General features: G+C 54.4%; 1 protein-coding gene across 2 annotated transcripts; it reads right to left on the reverse strand.

The window, feature by feature from the left end:
* Window positions 1-4,007: 4,007 nt before the first annotated feature.
* TFAP2C (transcription factor AP-2 gamma) lies at window positions 4,008-13,908 on the reverse strand. Of its 2 annotated transcripts, none has more exons than XM_055307334.1 (7): window positions 13,601-13,908; window positions 11,458-11,943; window positions 11,291-11,342; window positions 9,819-10,035; window positions 9,138-9,256; window positions 6,671-6,815; window positions 4,008-5,581 (listed from the first exon to the last, which is right to left on the reverse strand). In XM_055307334.1, exons 1-7 carry the CDS (start codon window positions 13,646-13,648, stop codon window positions 5,296-5,298), a joined length of 1,353 nt encoding a protein of 450 aa, XP_055163309.1. In that variant the 5' UTR covers window positions 13,649-13,908; the 3' UTR covers window positions 4,008-5,295. The 2 variants fall into 2 exon arrangements, with proteins under 2 accessions (XP_055163309.1, XP_055163299.1); XM_055307324.1 differs by lacking the exon at window positions 13,601-13,908 and adding an exon at window positions 12,184-12,849.
* Window positions 13,909-16,260: the final 2,352 nt, after the last annotated feature.

The raw sequence follows: 16,260 nt of genomic DNA on the forward strand, positions 1-16,260 counted from the left end.
AGGGTCCTGGGATGGAGCCCTGCATTGGGCTCTCTGCTCAGAGTGAAGTCTGTTTTGGGATTCTCTTCCCTCCCCCAGCTCGCTTGTGCTCTCTGGCTCTAAAATTAAAAAATAAAATATAATAAAATAAAATAAAATTCCAAGTTCTTAGATCCTAGCCCCAGTTTGATTCAGTGTGTCAGAGGCAGCAGCAGGGCACTGGGAATCCTCGCACTATCTCTGGTGACCTGCCAGGTTTAACAGCCACTACTTCCCAGGCATCAATGTGGGGATACCCAGAGGCACCCAGTTCACCGAAACAGCGGCTCGGACACCCACGTGTAGAATGATCAGTTGGGGGAGACTAACAGTCAGAACTCCTTCACTGCTGTGTTCGCCTGCTCAGGCCCCAAACTGGGCAGTTTATCATCTCACAGTTCTGGAAGGCGGGAAGTCCAAAAATCGAGGGGTCAGCCGGGCCGTGCTCCTCTGAAATCTGCAGGGGAGAGTATTTGCCTCTTCTGCTGCTGGTGGTGGCCGGCCATCCTTGGCCTTCCTTGGCTTGCAGCCACATCTCTGCAATCTCTGCCCCGGTGGGCACTGGGCACTCCCCTTCACGTGACAGTGGTCTGCCTTTTTAGGAGGATACAAGCCATACTGGGATTAAGGTCCAGGGCACTCCAGTAGGCTCTCACTTTGATTCAACAATCCTATGTCCAAATGAGGCCACATTCTGAAGTAAGAGGGTGAAGACATGGATATACCTTTTGGAGAGGCACCGTTTCAACCTAGATCACCCGTGGAGTCCCAAATGCCTTCCAGTCTCAGCAAGTGCCGGAGGCTAGATGCCTCCGATTCATCTAACTCTGACACCCACCTGGGAGAGTCCTTCCTCACGATCAGGATCCTTCCTTGGAAAACGTTGAGAAACAACAAGGAACATTTTGTGCGTCATAAGTAAAAAAAAAAAAAAAAAAAAAAAACCAACGGAGACTTGACATTGGAACTCTCTTCACCAAGCTGTTCCTTGAACAGGTCCCTGGAATTAGGCCTTTTGACTCTAATTTCCACGCTCTCCTTCCACCCATCTCCCACATCAAGATGTTATCCCAAAGAGGCAGGGAAATCACAGCGTTTATGACGGTGCCAAAAATAACTGAGCATTCCAGAAACTATCAGCTCCAACGCAATGGTGATTTTTAAAAATCACGAGGTCAAGTTTCTCAGAAGATTATGCTCCATGTTACCAGCAGACAAAGACTTTCAAGGGGCGGTTAACGCCCTGCATCAGTGGGCCTTGGGCATGGTGGCAGCCTGGGTTAGCAGAACCAGGAGGGGGGCAGATCTCGATGGCTGCGAGCGTCACCAAGCCTCCCTACGTGGTGGCCTGTGGGTTTCAGAGAAGCAAATGAAGACTGTCGATCAGAAGAGAAATCCAGGGTAATCGGGATCTTGGAAGGCAAGTCGGCAGTTATCACGTCAAGGAGCAACAGCTACGCCTGGGAAGAGCACACCTGTGCATTGCAGCATCGAAATTTCAAAAGCTAAACCTTATCTCCCAGTGAAGGAAAAAACCCTCACCGCCCACTGAGCTCAGGTGGCTAGAGGAGACATTTGCTAAGAATCACTACCGTGCCAGGGATAACAGAAAGCTCCCTCACCTGGAAAACACATTTAAAGGAGCCCTAGACTGTTCTTCTTTCCTCCTGTGACCAAAAGTAGCTATACTTCCCAGGCTCTCCACCTGCTTGCAAAGGAACAACTGCAGCTGCCACCTTGCCACCCCATTCTGCCTCCCTAACCCCCCCGGGCGAGAGGAAGACTGGAGAAGTGTTCGCAAGTCCTCAGAAGTCCGAGAACCTCTGCAGGAATTCACAACAGCTGGTAATGAATGCCTCCCCGCCGCCCCCCAGGAAACCAGGCAACGGGCCCCAGAATCCCCACTGCTGCCAAGCCTCAAGGAGTTTCTGCCTTTCACCCATCCATGACCCTATCTTGTTTTGTTTTTTAACATTCAAATACAGGAACTTAAAGGCCTCAGAATTTACCCCGGCGCTAAGACCCCCCAAGAAGAAAAAACTGATGGCCATCGTTATGGAATCGTCTCAAATGAGAAACAGACTCATCCATCCCTTTGCTAACCCACAACTGAAAACTGCACACATGGAAGAGAAGACAACCATGAAGTGCTATTGAAAACGCCCTCTCTCTGACCTTCCACAGCACTTCTATATGTGCCATCTGCGAGGCGGGAGGGCACCAAGGCGCCAGGTACCTGGATGGGCAGGTGTCCAGTCAACAGGCTCCTACAGGGAGCACTGGACGGAACGTGCCTTCAGACAATGATGGCTTTCCTGCAGGGCGACCGGGAAGAAAAAAGAAGTGTCTTCATTTCTTTTCCCAGAGGGCAGACTTCGAGGCGTCCTGTACCTTCAGAAAGGGGAGCGCAATTTGTCAGCCAGTGTGCAAACTACAGGGCGAAGGGGAAAGGAGAAGGGAGATCCTCACCATCGCAAGGCTGGCAACGCAACCACCCCGGGCCCATGAGAGGCAACCATCTACCTACCATGGGAAGTGAGGGGCTCCAAGGATGGGGAACCCTTCTCACAAACAGGGCCAGGAGGGAAAAGCCGAGGTAGCAATTTCTCTTAAGGGATCTGCCAAGGCGACTCGGCTGTTTCGCCTATCAGCAACGCAGTGTTGGGAAGAAAAGCCTGTTAGTATTGTGCCCCGGACCCTGGGGACCCAGTGGCCATCCGTGGGCTTCGGTGGGAACGAGGATAAAGGACAATTGAGCACAAGCCCTGCTTATGACTCACTTCAATCCTTGGTTGACTTTGGGGCATTTCCAGAACATTGTCTGCATTGCGATTGGGCACAGCTCCTAAAAGCCAGAATCTGGTCCAAAAGCAGGTTAAGATGCTGATAAGAAAACAGTCCTTTTTCCGTCAGCCCTTTGCCCCCATAACTTCCTTTTAGCACCCAGCATCTCACATCTTGATTGAGAAATAACTGCCAACCTAAGACCTCTTTTCACTCCTCTAAAGCGAAGCAATTGTGAACTTGACATATCAACCAGATAAATCCGACTTAATAGGAACGTTCAGTGGCCAAGGACAAGCTGCCAAGAGCAAAGTATTAGGTTGGCAGAGTTTAAATTACTTCACATCCAATGCCAGCACAAAGTCAGGAATTGCTGAGCTTTTGGTAGAGTTATAAATCAAGGATTATGAGGCTGGAGTTGAAGAAACGGCCCTCGTCCAACGTGGAAAATCCTTTCGCTCCCACTTCCCTTTGAAGCCTAGCCTCTCGTGCCAAACTATAAACATATCACTTCCTGGAGGATATGCCAGGCCACTTCAACTTGGAACCAAGGACCCGGGGAGTACATCTGAGATCCTCACAAACATCCAGCAAGTACACCGGCCCAGCCAGACTCTTCTGCTCCCCGAGTAGACTTGCAGAGACCCAAGGTCCGACACACCAGGCCGGCAAAACGGTGAGGGTGCTTCGGACAGACGCACGCCTTGTCAGGTTCCAAAGATGGGAGGATCTCAGGGCACTGAAAACACTGAGAAGTTTGCAAAGCTTGCATCTGACTGAATGCAAAACTCCTCCTGACGAAATGTCTGCCCGAGGACTACCTACCATCACACCCCGTTTCCATTCTCAAAATGCTGCGGTGGCAAGCTGGCCATGTAGTGTTTCTCAAGAGGGTAAAGCTTTACGCGAGAGGTTTACTCCCAAACCATGGACCCTCTCTCTTAGAAGAACCGGTCCTGACAGCCCCAGTGGCCAGAGTTGGGGGGGACTGCAAGAAGCTGAGGGTCCCCCAGGGAGTGCAAGGCCCAGTGCAGAGGAGCGGTCTCACAAGGGACAAAATGAAACTTCTGGCTCCCCCTGGCACCCACCTTGCCCGCGCAGTCCCACGATCTAAGCTGAAGCCAAACCTTAATTTAGTTCTCCCCACTGTCCCACCGTCCATAGGACTTAAAAAAAAAAAAAAATTGTAACCCGACTTTCGCAGCTTCTATGAAGAATACTTTTTTATTATACAGGCATCGTAGACACAATTACTCGGGGACCGTTTACAGCCATTTCCAAGCCTCCATTTCACCCCCACACAGGTACAGCACACGCCACCCCACCCCCGTCTGCCGGTCCTGCATGATGGGGGGACGAGACACAACATTACTGCTTCACGACCAGAGGGTTGTCATTTAAATAGCCATCGGCGGTGTTAAGACCCAACTCAGGATCCTCTTAATTTTGTCATACCCTGTGTACAGAGGAATAAAACCTAAAGAAGTGTTTCAGATTACCCCGTCACCTTTAAAAGTCAATATTAAAATTGAAACCCATTTGTCAAAAAAGTCATAAGAAGTGCACCCGTATTTACAGACCCCATTAAATTATCCATAAATAAAACCTGTACACTCGACGCACTGTTTCTCAACACACAGAGCCTCCTACGGGATGGGCAGCAAAAACAAAAGAACAACGAACAAAAAAAAAAAACCCTTTATGCCTCCCCTTTTCAAGTTTACTCGAAATACCAAGATGTGAAATAAATTATGCAAATAAAGCTTCAGTACCTTAAAGGAACAGGACATTTCAGTCTCTCCATTGATGAGTTAACTCTCAGAATTAAAAAAAAAAGAGAGAAAACACGAAATCCTCAGCAGGCTTCATTTCTACAAGTTTTGTAAAACCCAAAAGCCCCCTTTCAACAAGGGCTTTAAAAGCGTGTCAAATACCTCCTATTAAACTAGTTGCTAAGTGGAGAGAATCTTTGCTTCCTACCATCTCTGTAGGATTTGGTGTCTGAAGAAGCCAGATAAATATTTTTAGATAAATATTTAGTGGAGACAAAAAGCCAGCCATCACCTTAACACTGCAAAGTTACTGTTGATCTGAATCGCATCAATGTGACATTTCAACAGCTACGTGTGTGGGTTTTCTCGTGAGCCCAGGGAATTTATTTAAAAGGTTCTAAAACTTGTAGCACCACTTTCAGAGAAAAGAATGGGGTTCAAAAGAATAAAATAAGCTTAATGAATAAAGAACCAGTACTTGTCACCTTCCGATAACTTGTCCAGACTTAAGGAGACACACACACTTCAGCGCTAGAGAAGTAACACTAAGGAATCCAGGAGGGCACGTAAAGGATCCAGAAACGAGTGGAGGCCTTTTTAATGGGAAGGCGGGTAACAAACTGTCCCCCGGCAAAAGGGGTTCCCAGTCTGTCCGGGTGGAGAATGACTGTGGAGTCCATTTCCTTCGACACTCTTCAGCCCTCGGCCTCACGCCCGTACTTCATTTTCTGTGCTTCTCCATTTTCTCCAGGGTTTTGCTGGAATCAGCTGGACTCTGGTCTCCGGGATTCATATAGGATTTGTCTATGACTATCAGGGCTTCTTTTATGTAGTTCTGCACAGCAGACACAGCGGCACAGATGGCCTGGCTGCCAAACCCGTGGGTAATCAGGCTGAAATGAGACAAGCAGTTCTGTATGTTCGTCTCCAAGACCGGGGTGGGCCGGTTGTTCCCGTTGGGGGTTCGGTCTTGATTGAGAAGGTCTGTGAATTCTTTACACACCTGCCTGTGAGGACAGTCAACACACATATCTGTGAGCTCAGTCTAGCTCTTGACAGGTAAAGAGGACAAAGCCAAATCACCCCGAGGCTGCCACCCAGGAGGCAATCAGAACCCCAGGCCTGCACACGCCAAAGCAACTGCTGCACTTAGCACCTATTATGTGCTAGGCCCTGAGCTAAACTCTTTGCAAGCACTATCTTCTTTAATCCTCAGAGCAATTAGAAAAGAGAACAGGATTAACCCCAGTCAAAGGGCCAAGGTCACCAGGACTAGTGCTAGAGGTGGGTCCAGGTGGTTACAATGCATAGCCATTTATTTTGGGGACAGCCTGGGGACCCAGACACCAATTTCTTCAAGAACCCTGAGAAGCCCCAGCTCCCTGAAAGTCACTGTTTCTACCAGCCAGTTCACTCTGCATCCTTTTGCTACTTTTCCTAACTGGACTACCTCTGCCTCGTTTACCATAATTTTAAAACCAATTTACTGTGGGCTCTCTATGAGAAATCTTGCAGCTGCATTAAGTCCGGTTGGAGACAGTTTGCCCACAAATCCAACCGGATCGTTACATTTAAAAAAACAACAACAATAAAAAGGTCTTGTTATTAGGAGGCAGAAGGCACCCAATCTTGACTGGATGTGACAAAACAAAATTGTTCTCAACACATTCCTGTAAGATCAGGAAACACGGTGACTGAAAGGGTAGTTTAACTATTTTTAGCCAAATAACTGAGCAGCTCCAAAACCACTCATTACTGAGCAATATATTCAAAGAAAGCCCCCCTTGCCAGTTCCTTTAGCTGAACACCTTTGCTTACTGAGCATTTCTTTCTTGAGAAGCATTTCTGTACAGGGCATCCCCCACCTCCACCATCAAGTTCAAGATCAGAGCACCCAGCCATCAAAGTCAAGTCTGGGGGCAGCCTGGGTGGCTCAGCGGTTTAGCGCCGCCTTCGGCCCAGGGTGTGATCCTGGGGTCCCGGGTTCAAGTCCCTGTATGGAGCCTGCTTCTCCCTCTCTGCCTCTTTCTGTGTCTCTCATAAATAAATAAATAAAATCTTAAAAAAAAAAAAAAAAGCCAAGTCTGGATACTCACTGTGCAGCCAACAGCATGTTCTTCCTAGAGGTCATCTCATTCCGCCCTCCAAGATGAGGTCTCGTGAGATATTCGGCCACTGGTTTACTAGGAAATTCTGCTTCACAGACATATGCAAAATCCCGAGCCAAATGAACAGCCTCACCTAGGATAATCAGCAGTGGCAGCAGATTTAGAGGAGGTCTGTGGCCACCCCACCCCGGTAAACCTCCCCTTCCTCCTTTTCTAAGCCGGATGGTCCACTAGTGACTTGGCATTTTAAAATGAAATCACATACAGGACATCTGGATGGCTCAGTAGGTTAGGAGCCTGCCTTCAAGCTCAGCTCATGATCTCGGAGGCCCGCCCAGAATGAGATCAAACCCACATCCGGCTCCCCGCTCAGCAAGGGGTCTGCTTCTCCCTCTCTCTGGCCCTGCTCCCTGGCTCCTTCTCTCAAATAAAATCTTTTTAAAAAGTAAGTAAATAAAATGAAATCACACACAAGAAAAACAATCCAGTGGGCAAATAGAACTAACTTCCCAGGTATTTCAGTGGGTTTGGTCCTATGGGACAAGGCACAGAGGAAAACACCCAGTGTGTTTGGGGGGGGTGGGGGACCAAAAATTTTCAGTGCCCTGGAATAATGCTAACCAGCCTTGGACCCTCAAAATTAGATCCTTGAGACACACTCATGCTTCCTCTCAATAACACAAGCTATCATTGTGGAGAAGTAGGGAAAATTTTAAAGTCGAGCACACTGGACAAAAGCCACATGGTCACTTATTTAAGAAACTGACAGGGGCACCTGGGTGCCTCAGTGGTTGAGCGTTTGCCTTTGGCTCAGGTTCTGATCCGGGGGTCCTGGGATTGAGTCCCACATTGGGCTCCCTGCTCCACCCCACCCAGCAGGGAGCCTGTTTCTCCCTCTGCCTATGTCTCTGCCACTCTCTCTCTGTCTCATTAATAAATAAATAAAACATTTTTTTAAAAAAAGTGACAAAGTCTTTGATGGATAACCTTCTTTTTAAAACTAGAGTGCCCCGTTGCTGAAGTAGGCAAGTCCCTGCGAGGTTTCTTTTCACAAAGAAAGGCAGGGCTGCGTCTCCACTAGAAATGTTCAAGAGTCCAACTCCCAAATCTGGACTACCCACCCTCTTTTGTCCAAATCACTGGGGGATGGATGACAGAGGGAGAGAAAAACCAACGGGACTCATCCCCGCCCGAGATGCCCGGTCCTGGCTCCGCGGTGCCAAGGCTGGCAGGAGCTTTCCAGAAACCCAGATAGTGGCACCCCCGCCCCCCCACCACCCCTCCACTTGCCTCCCAGCCTTACAACTAAATCAGAATCTGAGAACCATTGTTCTGACACACACTTTCTTATTCAAGCACCTCAAGCCCCGGCCAGAAAGAAAGAAAACCTCGCGGAGCCACATTTATGCGCCACGCACGCAGAACCCACCATTCTCCATGCGGGGCAGCTGTGCTCCAACAGGCAGCTAACAGGCAGCTCCTTTCTCCTCGCCCTGACCCCCAAAGACACTCGTAAAAAGGTAGAGGAGGACTTTGCCAAGTCTCTTTCAGCACGCAGGAGCACCATTAGACCGGGGACAGAAAGTGTTCAAAAGATGGCCTGGCCACCAGGCGACCACCCCCCATTGGCTCCCCTGGGGGCCCGAAGAGAGCCCAGCGCCCCGCTGATTGGGCGAGGGGCTGCTCCAGGCTTCAGGGTAAGCCTCTCCGTGTCCCACTCCATTTCCCCGGGCCCAGCAACAATGAACTGGTTTTTGAAAAAAAAAAAAAAAAATTATTTCACTTTTCCCTGACACCCCCCCTCCCTGCCCCCACTTATTTTTAAAGGCTGTAATTGCATTCTTGGCTCCCTTCCAGATTGGGGGTACAGGCCCATTCAGTAAACCAAAATGTTACATCCTACTATTTTAGGACGGGGGAGAGGGGCCCCACTAATTTTTTTTTTCCTCCATGCGGGAAATGAACAAAGGGCTTGTGAATTGGCTTCTTCCCACCGTCCACAAGGGCTTTTCTCTTTACTGACCACAATCCTGATAGATCCCCCGGCGACCCAAGCTAGAAATGGTGCCTCTTCCCACCAAGGCAGAACCAGTTTTTTAAAGGTGTACGAGCTGATCCATGCAGCTTTCAAAAATCGGTTCACTTCGAGGAAACGTCCCAACACCCTAACAGTAGGGGTTCTTAGGTTAGGGAAACCAGTTTCTTTTTTAACAATGATTTTTCTGGAGAACCCAGAACAGGATACTTAAGCAGTCCGATGCTTAAATGTTAACTCATTTGATAAAATTACTGTGATTCAGGACAATGAGCTCAGGACAACTCAACTTCACGTCTATTTGTGACAGAGCCAGAGCCATTTTCTTTTAAGCCTTTCTTCGGGGAAAGCAGTAACGACACAAACAACATGGCACAAACAAATAAAAACACCGTAAAACAAAAGCAAAACTCCACTGACCTTCTACTAAGGACGTCAGGAGGGTGACATGAGCAGCTTTCCGCCTCCCGGCTGGGAGATTCAACCCAATTTTGTCCAACTTCTCCCGCAAGGACCGGCCTCCATTTTTAGATTTGGCTCTGGGCAAAAGAAAGTGAACTGTAGCTCTTCCCAGGAAACCACCCTCTTAAAATCCTACAGTCCTAAAGTGCTGCTATCAAATCTCCACGATGTTGATCATAATCAAGTGATACAGGGAGTCCTGTGATTAATGCCCGGAAAGTTCAGACATCTTATCACCAACACCTTTCTCCCCACCCCACCCCACCCCCCATCATACAACATTGCAAATTGTTCTGGGGCAGATATATTTTCACTTATTAAAAAAAACTGTAGCTAATAGCCCCCCAAAAAACTCCCTTGGGGAACAAAACCCATGGAGCTCCTCTACCCCTAATAGGGATGCCACCACCCTACACACGGAATCAAATTCTAAGCAAATGATAATTTGTGAGCGCTGTTTTAGCACTTCCTTCTACATCTGGCACTTTCTAAAACAGAAGGAATGTACTAAAACTCTAAGCCGATTAGAATTCAGTGTTAAGAATAAAAGTTACATAAATGTTAAAAATACCTCCGGGGTTTTTATGTTATTCACCTTCCACCACCCAACCACCGTGGCCGGAGTGTGTCCCCATGTACCTTCTGAGAACACCTCCCAGTAATGAGGCATTTAAGCACTCAGGCGGGGACAATCGCCTCTGGACCTCAGCGACTGTCACTTTGTATTTAGACGTAGAGCTGAGGAGGGACAATCTTCCAGGGACGGAGCAGAAGACCTCGCTGGGATTCATCACAGCCCCCACCAGTTCCTTCTGACAAGGGAGACTCAGGGGGTTCTTGGTCATTGAAATAGGACCTGTGAATGAAGAGCAAAAGTGGCAATCACAGAGAGCTGCCGTTTAGGAAAAAGGGATCTTTTCAAACCACTCACCGAAGCCCCAAGAGCTCTGTAAGCAAAGAACGCTGCACGTTGGGCTATGTAAATTGCAAGCAGATTTTTTTTTGTCATATTCTTCAAAGATAATCGAATCTGAAATTCACAAGTTAACACCTTGCAGAGCTAATTAGTCACGACCCCAAGCATGGAGGGTTTTCATTTTCGAGCCACTGTTAAAATCTGTTTAATTAGAACATTTGTTTTCGAAAGACTGCTTCAATCCTAAATAAATGGGGATTTTTTTTTTTCTTCCTCACTCAACAACGGAACAACCAACATCACGGGACACATTCAGATCCTTTGCCGAAACCTTTCAGCGCAACTGATCACGGTAAATTAAAAAATACAAACGAACCTGTTGTGTTACAAGCTTCCTGGGAAATCCAGTTTACTTTTGAGTTTTTCTTCAAAATCCATTTCCCAACTGATTTCAAGCAGTTTAGTTTCCTAGTGGCGGACGACCCACCCTAACTACCTTTTATCTAATATTACTTGATTTCCAAAACAGCTGCACCTGTAATCCGGTCAGTTGCAACTTAATTTCATCAGACACTCACCAAGCGATCCCATTTTCTAAATCCCCTCCCCCACTACCCTGCATAAACCCGACCTCTGGCAGATTATCCCACCCTGATCCTTTCTACGCTGTATTGTTATTTGGTAGGCCGAACAGTTTCAAAACCTTTTCTAGCAGGTCAGAATTAAGGATCTTCAGCATATGCATATTTGAAACAGAATCACATCCATTCATTCAACAACTGTCACCCAATCGACCACCCAACTAAGGCAAGGGTGTGTTTTTTTCTTCCCCAAAATTAAATCACCGCGTTCTCACTCTGGAAGACTAACACTATTAAACACCATCCAAGTCAAAGGATCATATTCCTGGAGAGAATTATCTGGAGTAACAAATCCGAATTAATCTCTTATGATAGTTCTTAAAGAGTTTTTTTGTTTTGTTTTGTTTTTTTTTTTTTTTTTTTTTTTTTTTACCATCACCCTTTCTCATTTAGTTCAGAAAAAAAGATCTCTTTCTACTCCCCAAAACCTACCTTTCTCCAGCCGGGGTCAGTCGCTTCCCCACCACCAATGTCCCAAGCCAGCCGCCACATGCCCTCACTTCACCGGGTTATGTGAGGCCCGGGAAGGAGGAAAGTTTGCTCTCACTACGTACCTTTGCGAATAACAGTCTGGTCGTGCAGGAGCAAGTGCTGGTCGTCAACATTCTAGGGAAGAAAAGACAAAGTTTCCCTTGAGTTCGGGGAGCCTGGGCGAGGGGTAGGAGAAGCTAGGGGGCGACCAGGTCCGGGCAGGAGGGGCAAGAGCCCAGGCGCCGCTCACCTGCACCTCCTCCATCTGGTGAGCCATGTCGTGGAGTCCCAGGTTCTCGGCCAGGCCCGCGGCATCCAGGGCGTGCGCGTGGGGTAACAGCAGGTCCGAGCGGCGGTAGGCATCCCTGCGGGCACTCATGGCACCACCCTCCAGCCCGGAGAGGTGGGGGAGCAGGCCGGCGGGGCGCCCGTGGTGCGAGGGCAGGCCAGCCCCCTCCTGGCCCTGGCGGCCCGGCCAGGCCTGCTGCTGGCTGCCGGTGGGCGCCGGCTGGTGCAGGGGGTTGATGGCAGCGGCGTAAGCTTCGCCCAGATGCGAGTAGGGGTCGGCCGACTGCGAGTAGGCCAGCTGCTGGTAGGGCGGTGGAAAGTAGGGCGGGGGCTGGTATTCGGCGACTCCAGTATGCGAGAGGGGTGGCGCGGGGCTGTAGAGGTGCTGCCCGGCGGAGGAGAGGTGGGGGAGGCGCGGGTTCCCATTGCTGCTCGCGTCGTGGCGATCCTGGGAGAGAGAAGCAGAGACCCCCGCTAGTGCGAAACCCCGCTACAGCGAACTGGCCGCAGGGGCTGCGCTGCGCCGTGCGCCCTCGCGGGGGAGGGGACGACCCACCGCACCAGCCGGGACCCAGCCCGCGGGACCTGCCCTCCGGCCGCAGCGCACCCGGGGACAAAGTGCCCCGGGGTGGGGGGTTCGTTGCAAACCGCGAGTCGGCGGAGGAAGCAAAGAGAGACTTCGAAGAACCTGGGGGAACGCGTCCTCCACGGCCGGCGGCGAAGGCCGGGGCGCTGCGATGCCCGAGGCGGCCCGGAGCGCCAAGTCCGAACCCCAGGCCTTGGGCCAGGACGAGCCCAGGTCCGGGGCCGGCGAGGAGAGCGGCAGGCGGGGACCTCCGGGCGGAGGCCGCTCGCTCACCAGCCCGCACATGGTGGCGCCAGACGGAAGGCCGCGGCGCCGCTGCAAGCGCGGATAAAGCGCACAAAGCGGGAAGTGCGCATCTTCCACGCCCCGGGGGCCCTCCCCTTCCACGCCCTCGGGACAAAGACCTCCGGGCGAGCGACGCTCCCCAGCAGGCCCGCCACCCGGCGCCGCCCGGGCAACTTGGAAGGCGCGCGCCGCGGCCTGGGCCGCCCTCCCTGCTGGCTGCGTCCCGACCCGGAGAGACCGCGAGGGAGGCCGCCCTGCCCGGCCTCGGCCCGTGTCCCCACCAATCGGGGTCCCGGGGCGGGGGGATGGAGGACCCCGACTACTGGGCAGCCTTGCCTGCGCACGTCCCTCGCCCCCAGGCCGGTCCGACTTGATTCTTAAAAGACCGGTCTCCCCGGGCTCCAGGGGGTCACAGGGGTAGCAGGGAACCGGGAGCCACATGGCACCGTCGCCCCCTAGCGGAAGTGCCCGCGCGGCCGGCCGGCAGGGCAGCCCCCGGAGCTCCCGCGGCCCCCGGCCCCGGCCCCGGCCCCGGCCCCGGCCCCGCTCCGCCCGCGCCCCGGCGCACGCCTCCCGCCGCCCGCGTCTTCCTCTTCCCGCTCGCCGCCTCCCTCCCTCCCACTCCGAAACTCTAGCTCAACCTGTCCGACTGGCTGGAGCACTCCGAGCGCTTGCGGCCCCGTCTGGCCTCGGGGGCCCCCCCGCCAGCGCTCCCCAGCCCCCACTTCTCCTAAAAGCCAAACTTCGGGTTTTCTTTTTTTCTTTTTTCTTTTTTTTTTTTTTTTTCTGGCTTCCCCTAGGACTTAGCGGGGCAGGTGACAAGCCCGCCTCGGAGGACGCCGCAAAGGTGTCGCCGGCAGGTCGCCGCGTCCGACCCCTTAGGACGGAGACGTCGTGCGTAAAAGCCGCGTCTGAGGCTCGCAGACGGGGCGCCCTTCCGAGAAAGGGGGGCGGAGGGCTGCTTTGCTTCGCGAGGAACCGACCGGTAAGCTTGGCGGGTGCATCTGCCGGCCTCCTCCCAGGCCCTGCTCCCGAGGGTGGAGGGTCAGGGGAAGGCCGGATTCAGGAAGGGGCCCCGAGGACCCGGGGGGCGTCCGGAGCGGGGGACCCCGTCCCCTCGCGGGGCGCAGGCGGGAGCCCGCAGGCGGCCCCCGCGCCTCCGTCCCGACCCGGGGCCCCCGCCTCCCCGGCTGCCCTCGGGCGGGCCCAGGCTGCGCCCCTGCGCCCCGCTCACCTCGCAGTCCTCTTCGTACTTGACATTATCGGTTATTTTCCACAACATGGCGTCCGGCGTCCCCCAAAACAGCCGCCAGTTAAATCCAGGCTCCCCCCACCCCCCGAGCGGTAAATCCAAAATGGGGGTCACGGTGGCCAGGCGCCTGCCGCCGCCCCCGCCACGCGAGGGCCTCGCTGTCGCGGTCACCGGACGCGCATCGGCGGCTCCGCGAGCGGAGATGCTGGCGCCGCGCGTGGACCAGCCGCTGCCGGGGACCCGGGGAGCCGCGCCCGCACTGTGCGTCCCGGCAATAGCCGGGGGACCCGGGCGCCTTAATGAGAAGGAAATTATCATAACTCCTCCCCGGGGGCCGGCACCGAGGCCCGGGCGCCGGGCGGGGCTGCCCCCAGCCAGTCCCAGCCTAGCTCCGCCCTGCACCTCGGCGGGGCGCCGCGCGCACCACGGCGCTGCGGGGGGCGAGGAGCGGAGCGCGTGGGCGGCCGCCGCTGACAGCCGGCACCCGCGAGGTCGGGGTGCCCCGGCGCGCCCTCGTCACCCAGCCCCGACACCCGAGGCCGCCGGGGCTGGGGCCCGGGCTCCAAATCCCTAGGAGCCCCCCGCGCGCCTCCCCTCCCCCGCTTTTTCCGAGCGCGCCTTCCCCCATCCTCCAAAAGACGTGGTCACCTGGACCTAAGAGACCCCGCGTTCGGGTAGCTCAACAGCGGGGGGTCCCCCGCATCTCCCAAAATGCCCCCATCCCACCCACTCACGGAGACTTCAGCTCTGAAGGCTGGGATCCTGCGGCGCGAGCCCCAATCCCTCCGCAGACGCCTCCCCTCCCCAGCCTCGCCCGGGTCCGAGCGCCGGCCCATTCCTCCGAGGGGCTGGCGGAGGGAAGGCCTCCTGGGGAGGCGGCCCCCCGCGCGCCGCGGAGCGGCCGGGCCTCCGCCAGCCGCCGAGTCTGGGGCTCCCGCGTCTGGCCCCGTCGCCCGAAGCTGCCGCTCCGCCGCTGCCTGCGGCCGGGGGTCCCCCGCGCGCCCTCGCCCAGCCCGGCCCCGCCTGGCCCCGCCTGGCCTCGCCCGGCCCCGCGCCCGCTCGGCAGCTGCCTCCGACCGGCCCGACGCCCAGACGCCTGCTCACCCTGGAGAGGAGGCGCGGGGCCGAATGCAGCCCAAGCGCCACGCGCGGGGGAAGCGAGGAGGTGGGAGAGGAGGGAGGGGCCGGAGAGGGATCCCGCGGGAGGGGGGAGTACCCTGGTTCTGCAGACACAGGCTGAAAACGAAACTTCCGCGTAAACGCTGCCTCTAGCCCCAATATCTATTGGCCACCCAAACTCGAATGCAATGCGCAATATTAAACAATTTCTAAAGAAACGAAATCCATCGGCCCAATGACTGGAATTGACCTTTTCCACTGCAAGGGGAAAGTCGCTCATTTTCAAGGGCGAATTTTACTGGGACGTCCCATCTGGCTCCTGGATCTGAATTTAAACATTCTGAGAGAATCCGAGAAGGGGACCGTTTCGATCCGCTTCCGAATCCGATTCTGCAGTGATTAATACCTGTCCCTACAGTGACTCCGGCCTGGAGTGGATCACTCCCCATCCACAGAATGATTTGCACGCACCACCTTCCTGCTCCTTCTCGGGTTTGTTTGAGCTTTGCCATTTCTTTAGACCCGGATGGGCCTAAAATAAAAGAACTGAAATAAAAACGGGCGTCCTCCAAGTGAAACGTTCTCTCTCTCTTTGCCTTAGACCGGACAGATCCGAGGTGTCATTCCTACCAAATGTGAGAACAGAACCTGGAAGTGCAAACACTGGGGGCTTTTCGGGGCTTTGCACGAAGTCCTAGAAAGGACAGTGCACACATTCCCGGACACCTCGCTTCCAGAACACTGATGAGGCCTGGGGATAAAAGAACCGCAAAAGCAACGCTCCTGGTATTGGGGAGGGGTGGCGGTTGGGGGCACCTATGCAACGCAGTAATCCGCCAGGGGCATAGAAGGGCGCGGAAGGTTGGGGTCCCAGAGACTCCCGAGAGGGAGGCTGCGCGCCTCCTTGGGGGCGCTCCGGGCTCCCAGCGCGGTGGTGCGGAGGCGCTCCTCCACGCTGGGCCTTCCAGACCCGGGTTGACTCCAAAACCCCGCTTGGGGGCGGGGCGGGGGGAGACTTGAACACGGTGTCTCGTCCACGCCGCCAACTTCCCCCCAGGCAGGTTTGGAACCTGGGCAGGGCAGGAACGGGCCGACCTCCCACCCCCATCCCAGACCCGGGCCCGCCCTTGCTTCCCGCGGCCGTTGTGGCCGAAGTAACCCGAAAGGACAGATTCCTCCCAGCCCCGGGGAGAGGCAAGTGGAGCCGATGGGCCCTGACAGCTCGCCGCCCGCGTCTGCCCCAGGGGAGCCCCAGGGGCCTAGAGGTTCCGAACCGCTTGGCAAGGGCCATTCATTCCCAAGGCAGCGCCCCGGAGCCCGGCGCCGCTGCCTCCCCCAGGGGCGCGCGTTCAAGCTAGAGCGCGGCTTCCGCACCCCCGCTGGAAGGCGGCGCAAACACCCCCGCGGGCTTCCCCGCCGTAGAGACGCGGCTCGAACACGCGCATCCTCGGCCGGGGGCCGGCACCCAGGCCCGCGCGCGCCCGGGTCAGCGTGCTGGAAGCCTCAGCCCTTCCTGGGGCTCT

This window comes from Nyctereutes procyonoides, unplaced genomic scaffold (genome assembly GCF_905146905.1).
Source record: "Nyctereutes procyonoides isolate TBG_1078 unplaced genomic scaffold, NYPRO_anot_genome, whole genome shotgun sequence".
Classification (NCBI taxonomy): domain Eukaryota; kingdom Metazoa; phylum Chordata; class Mammalia; order Carnivora; family Canidae; genus Nyctereutes; species Nyctereutes procyonoides.

Coding starts and splice junctions, on each gene's coding strand:
- TFAP2C (XM_055307324.1), bottom strand. CDS start 12,807: ATGTGGCTCCCGGTTCCCTGCTACCCCTGTGACCCCCTGGAGCCCGGG. Junction 11,343..11,457: donor ACCAGATGGAGGAGGTGCAG/GTGAGCGGCGCC, acceptor TTTCTTCCCTAG/AATGTTGACGACCAGCACTT. Junction 5,582..6,670: donor AACATGCTGTTGGCTGCACA/GTGAGTATCCAG, acceptor CTGTCCTCACAG/GCAGGTGTGTAAAGAATTCA.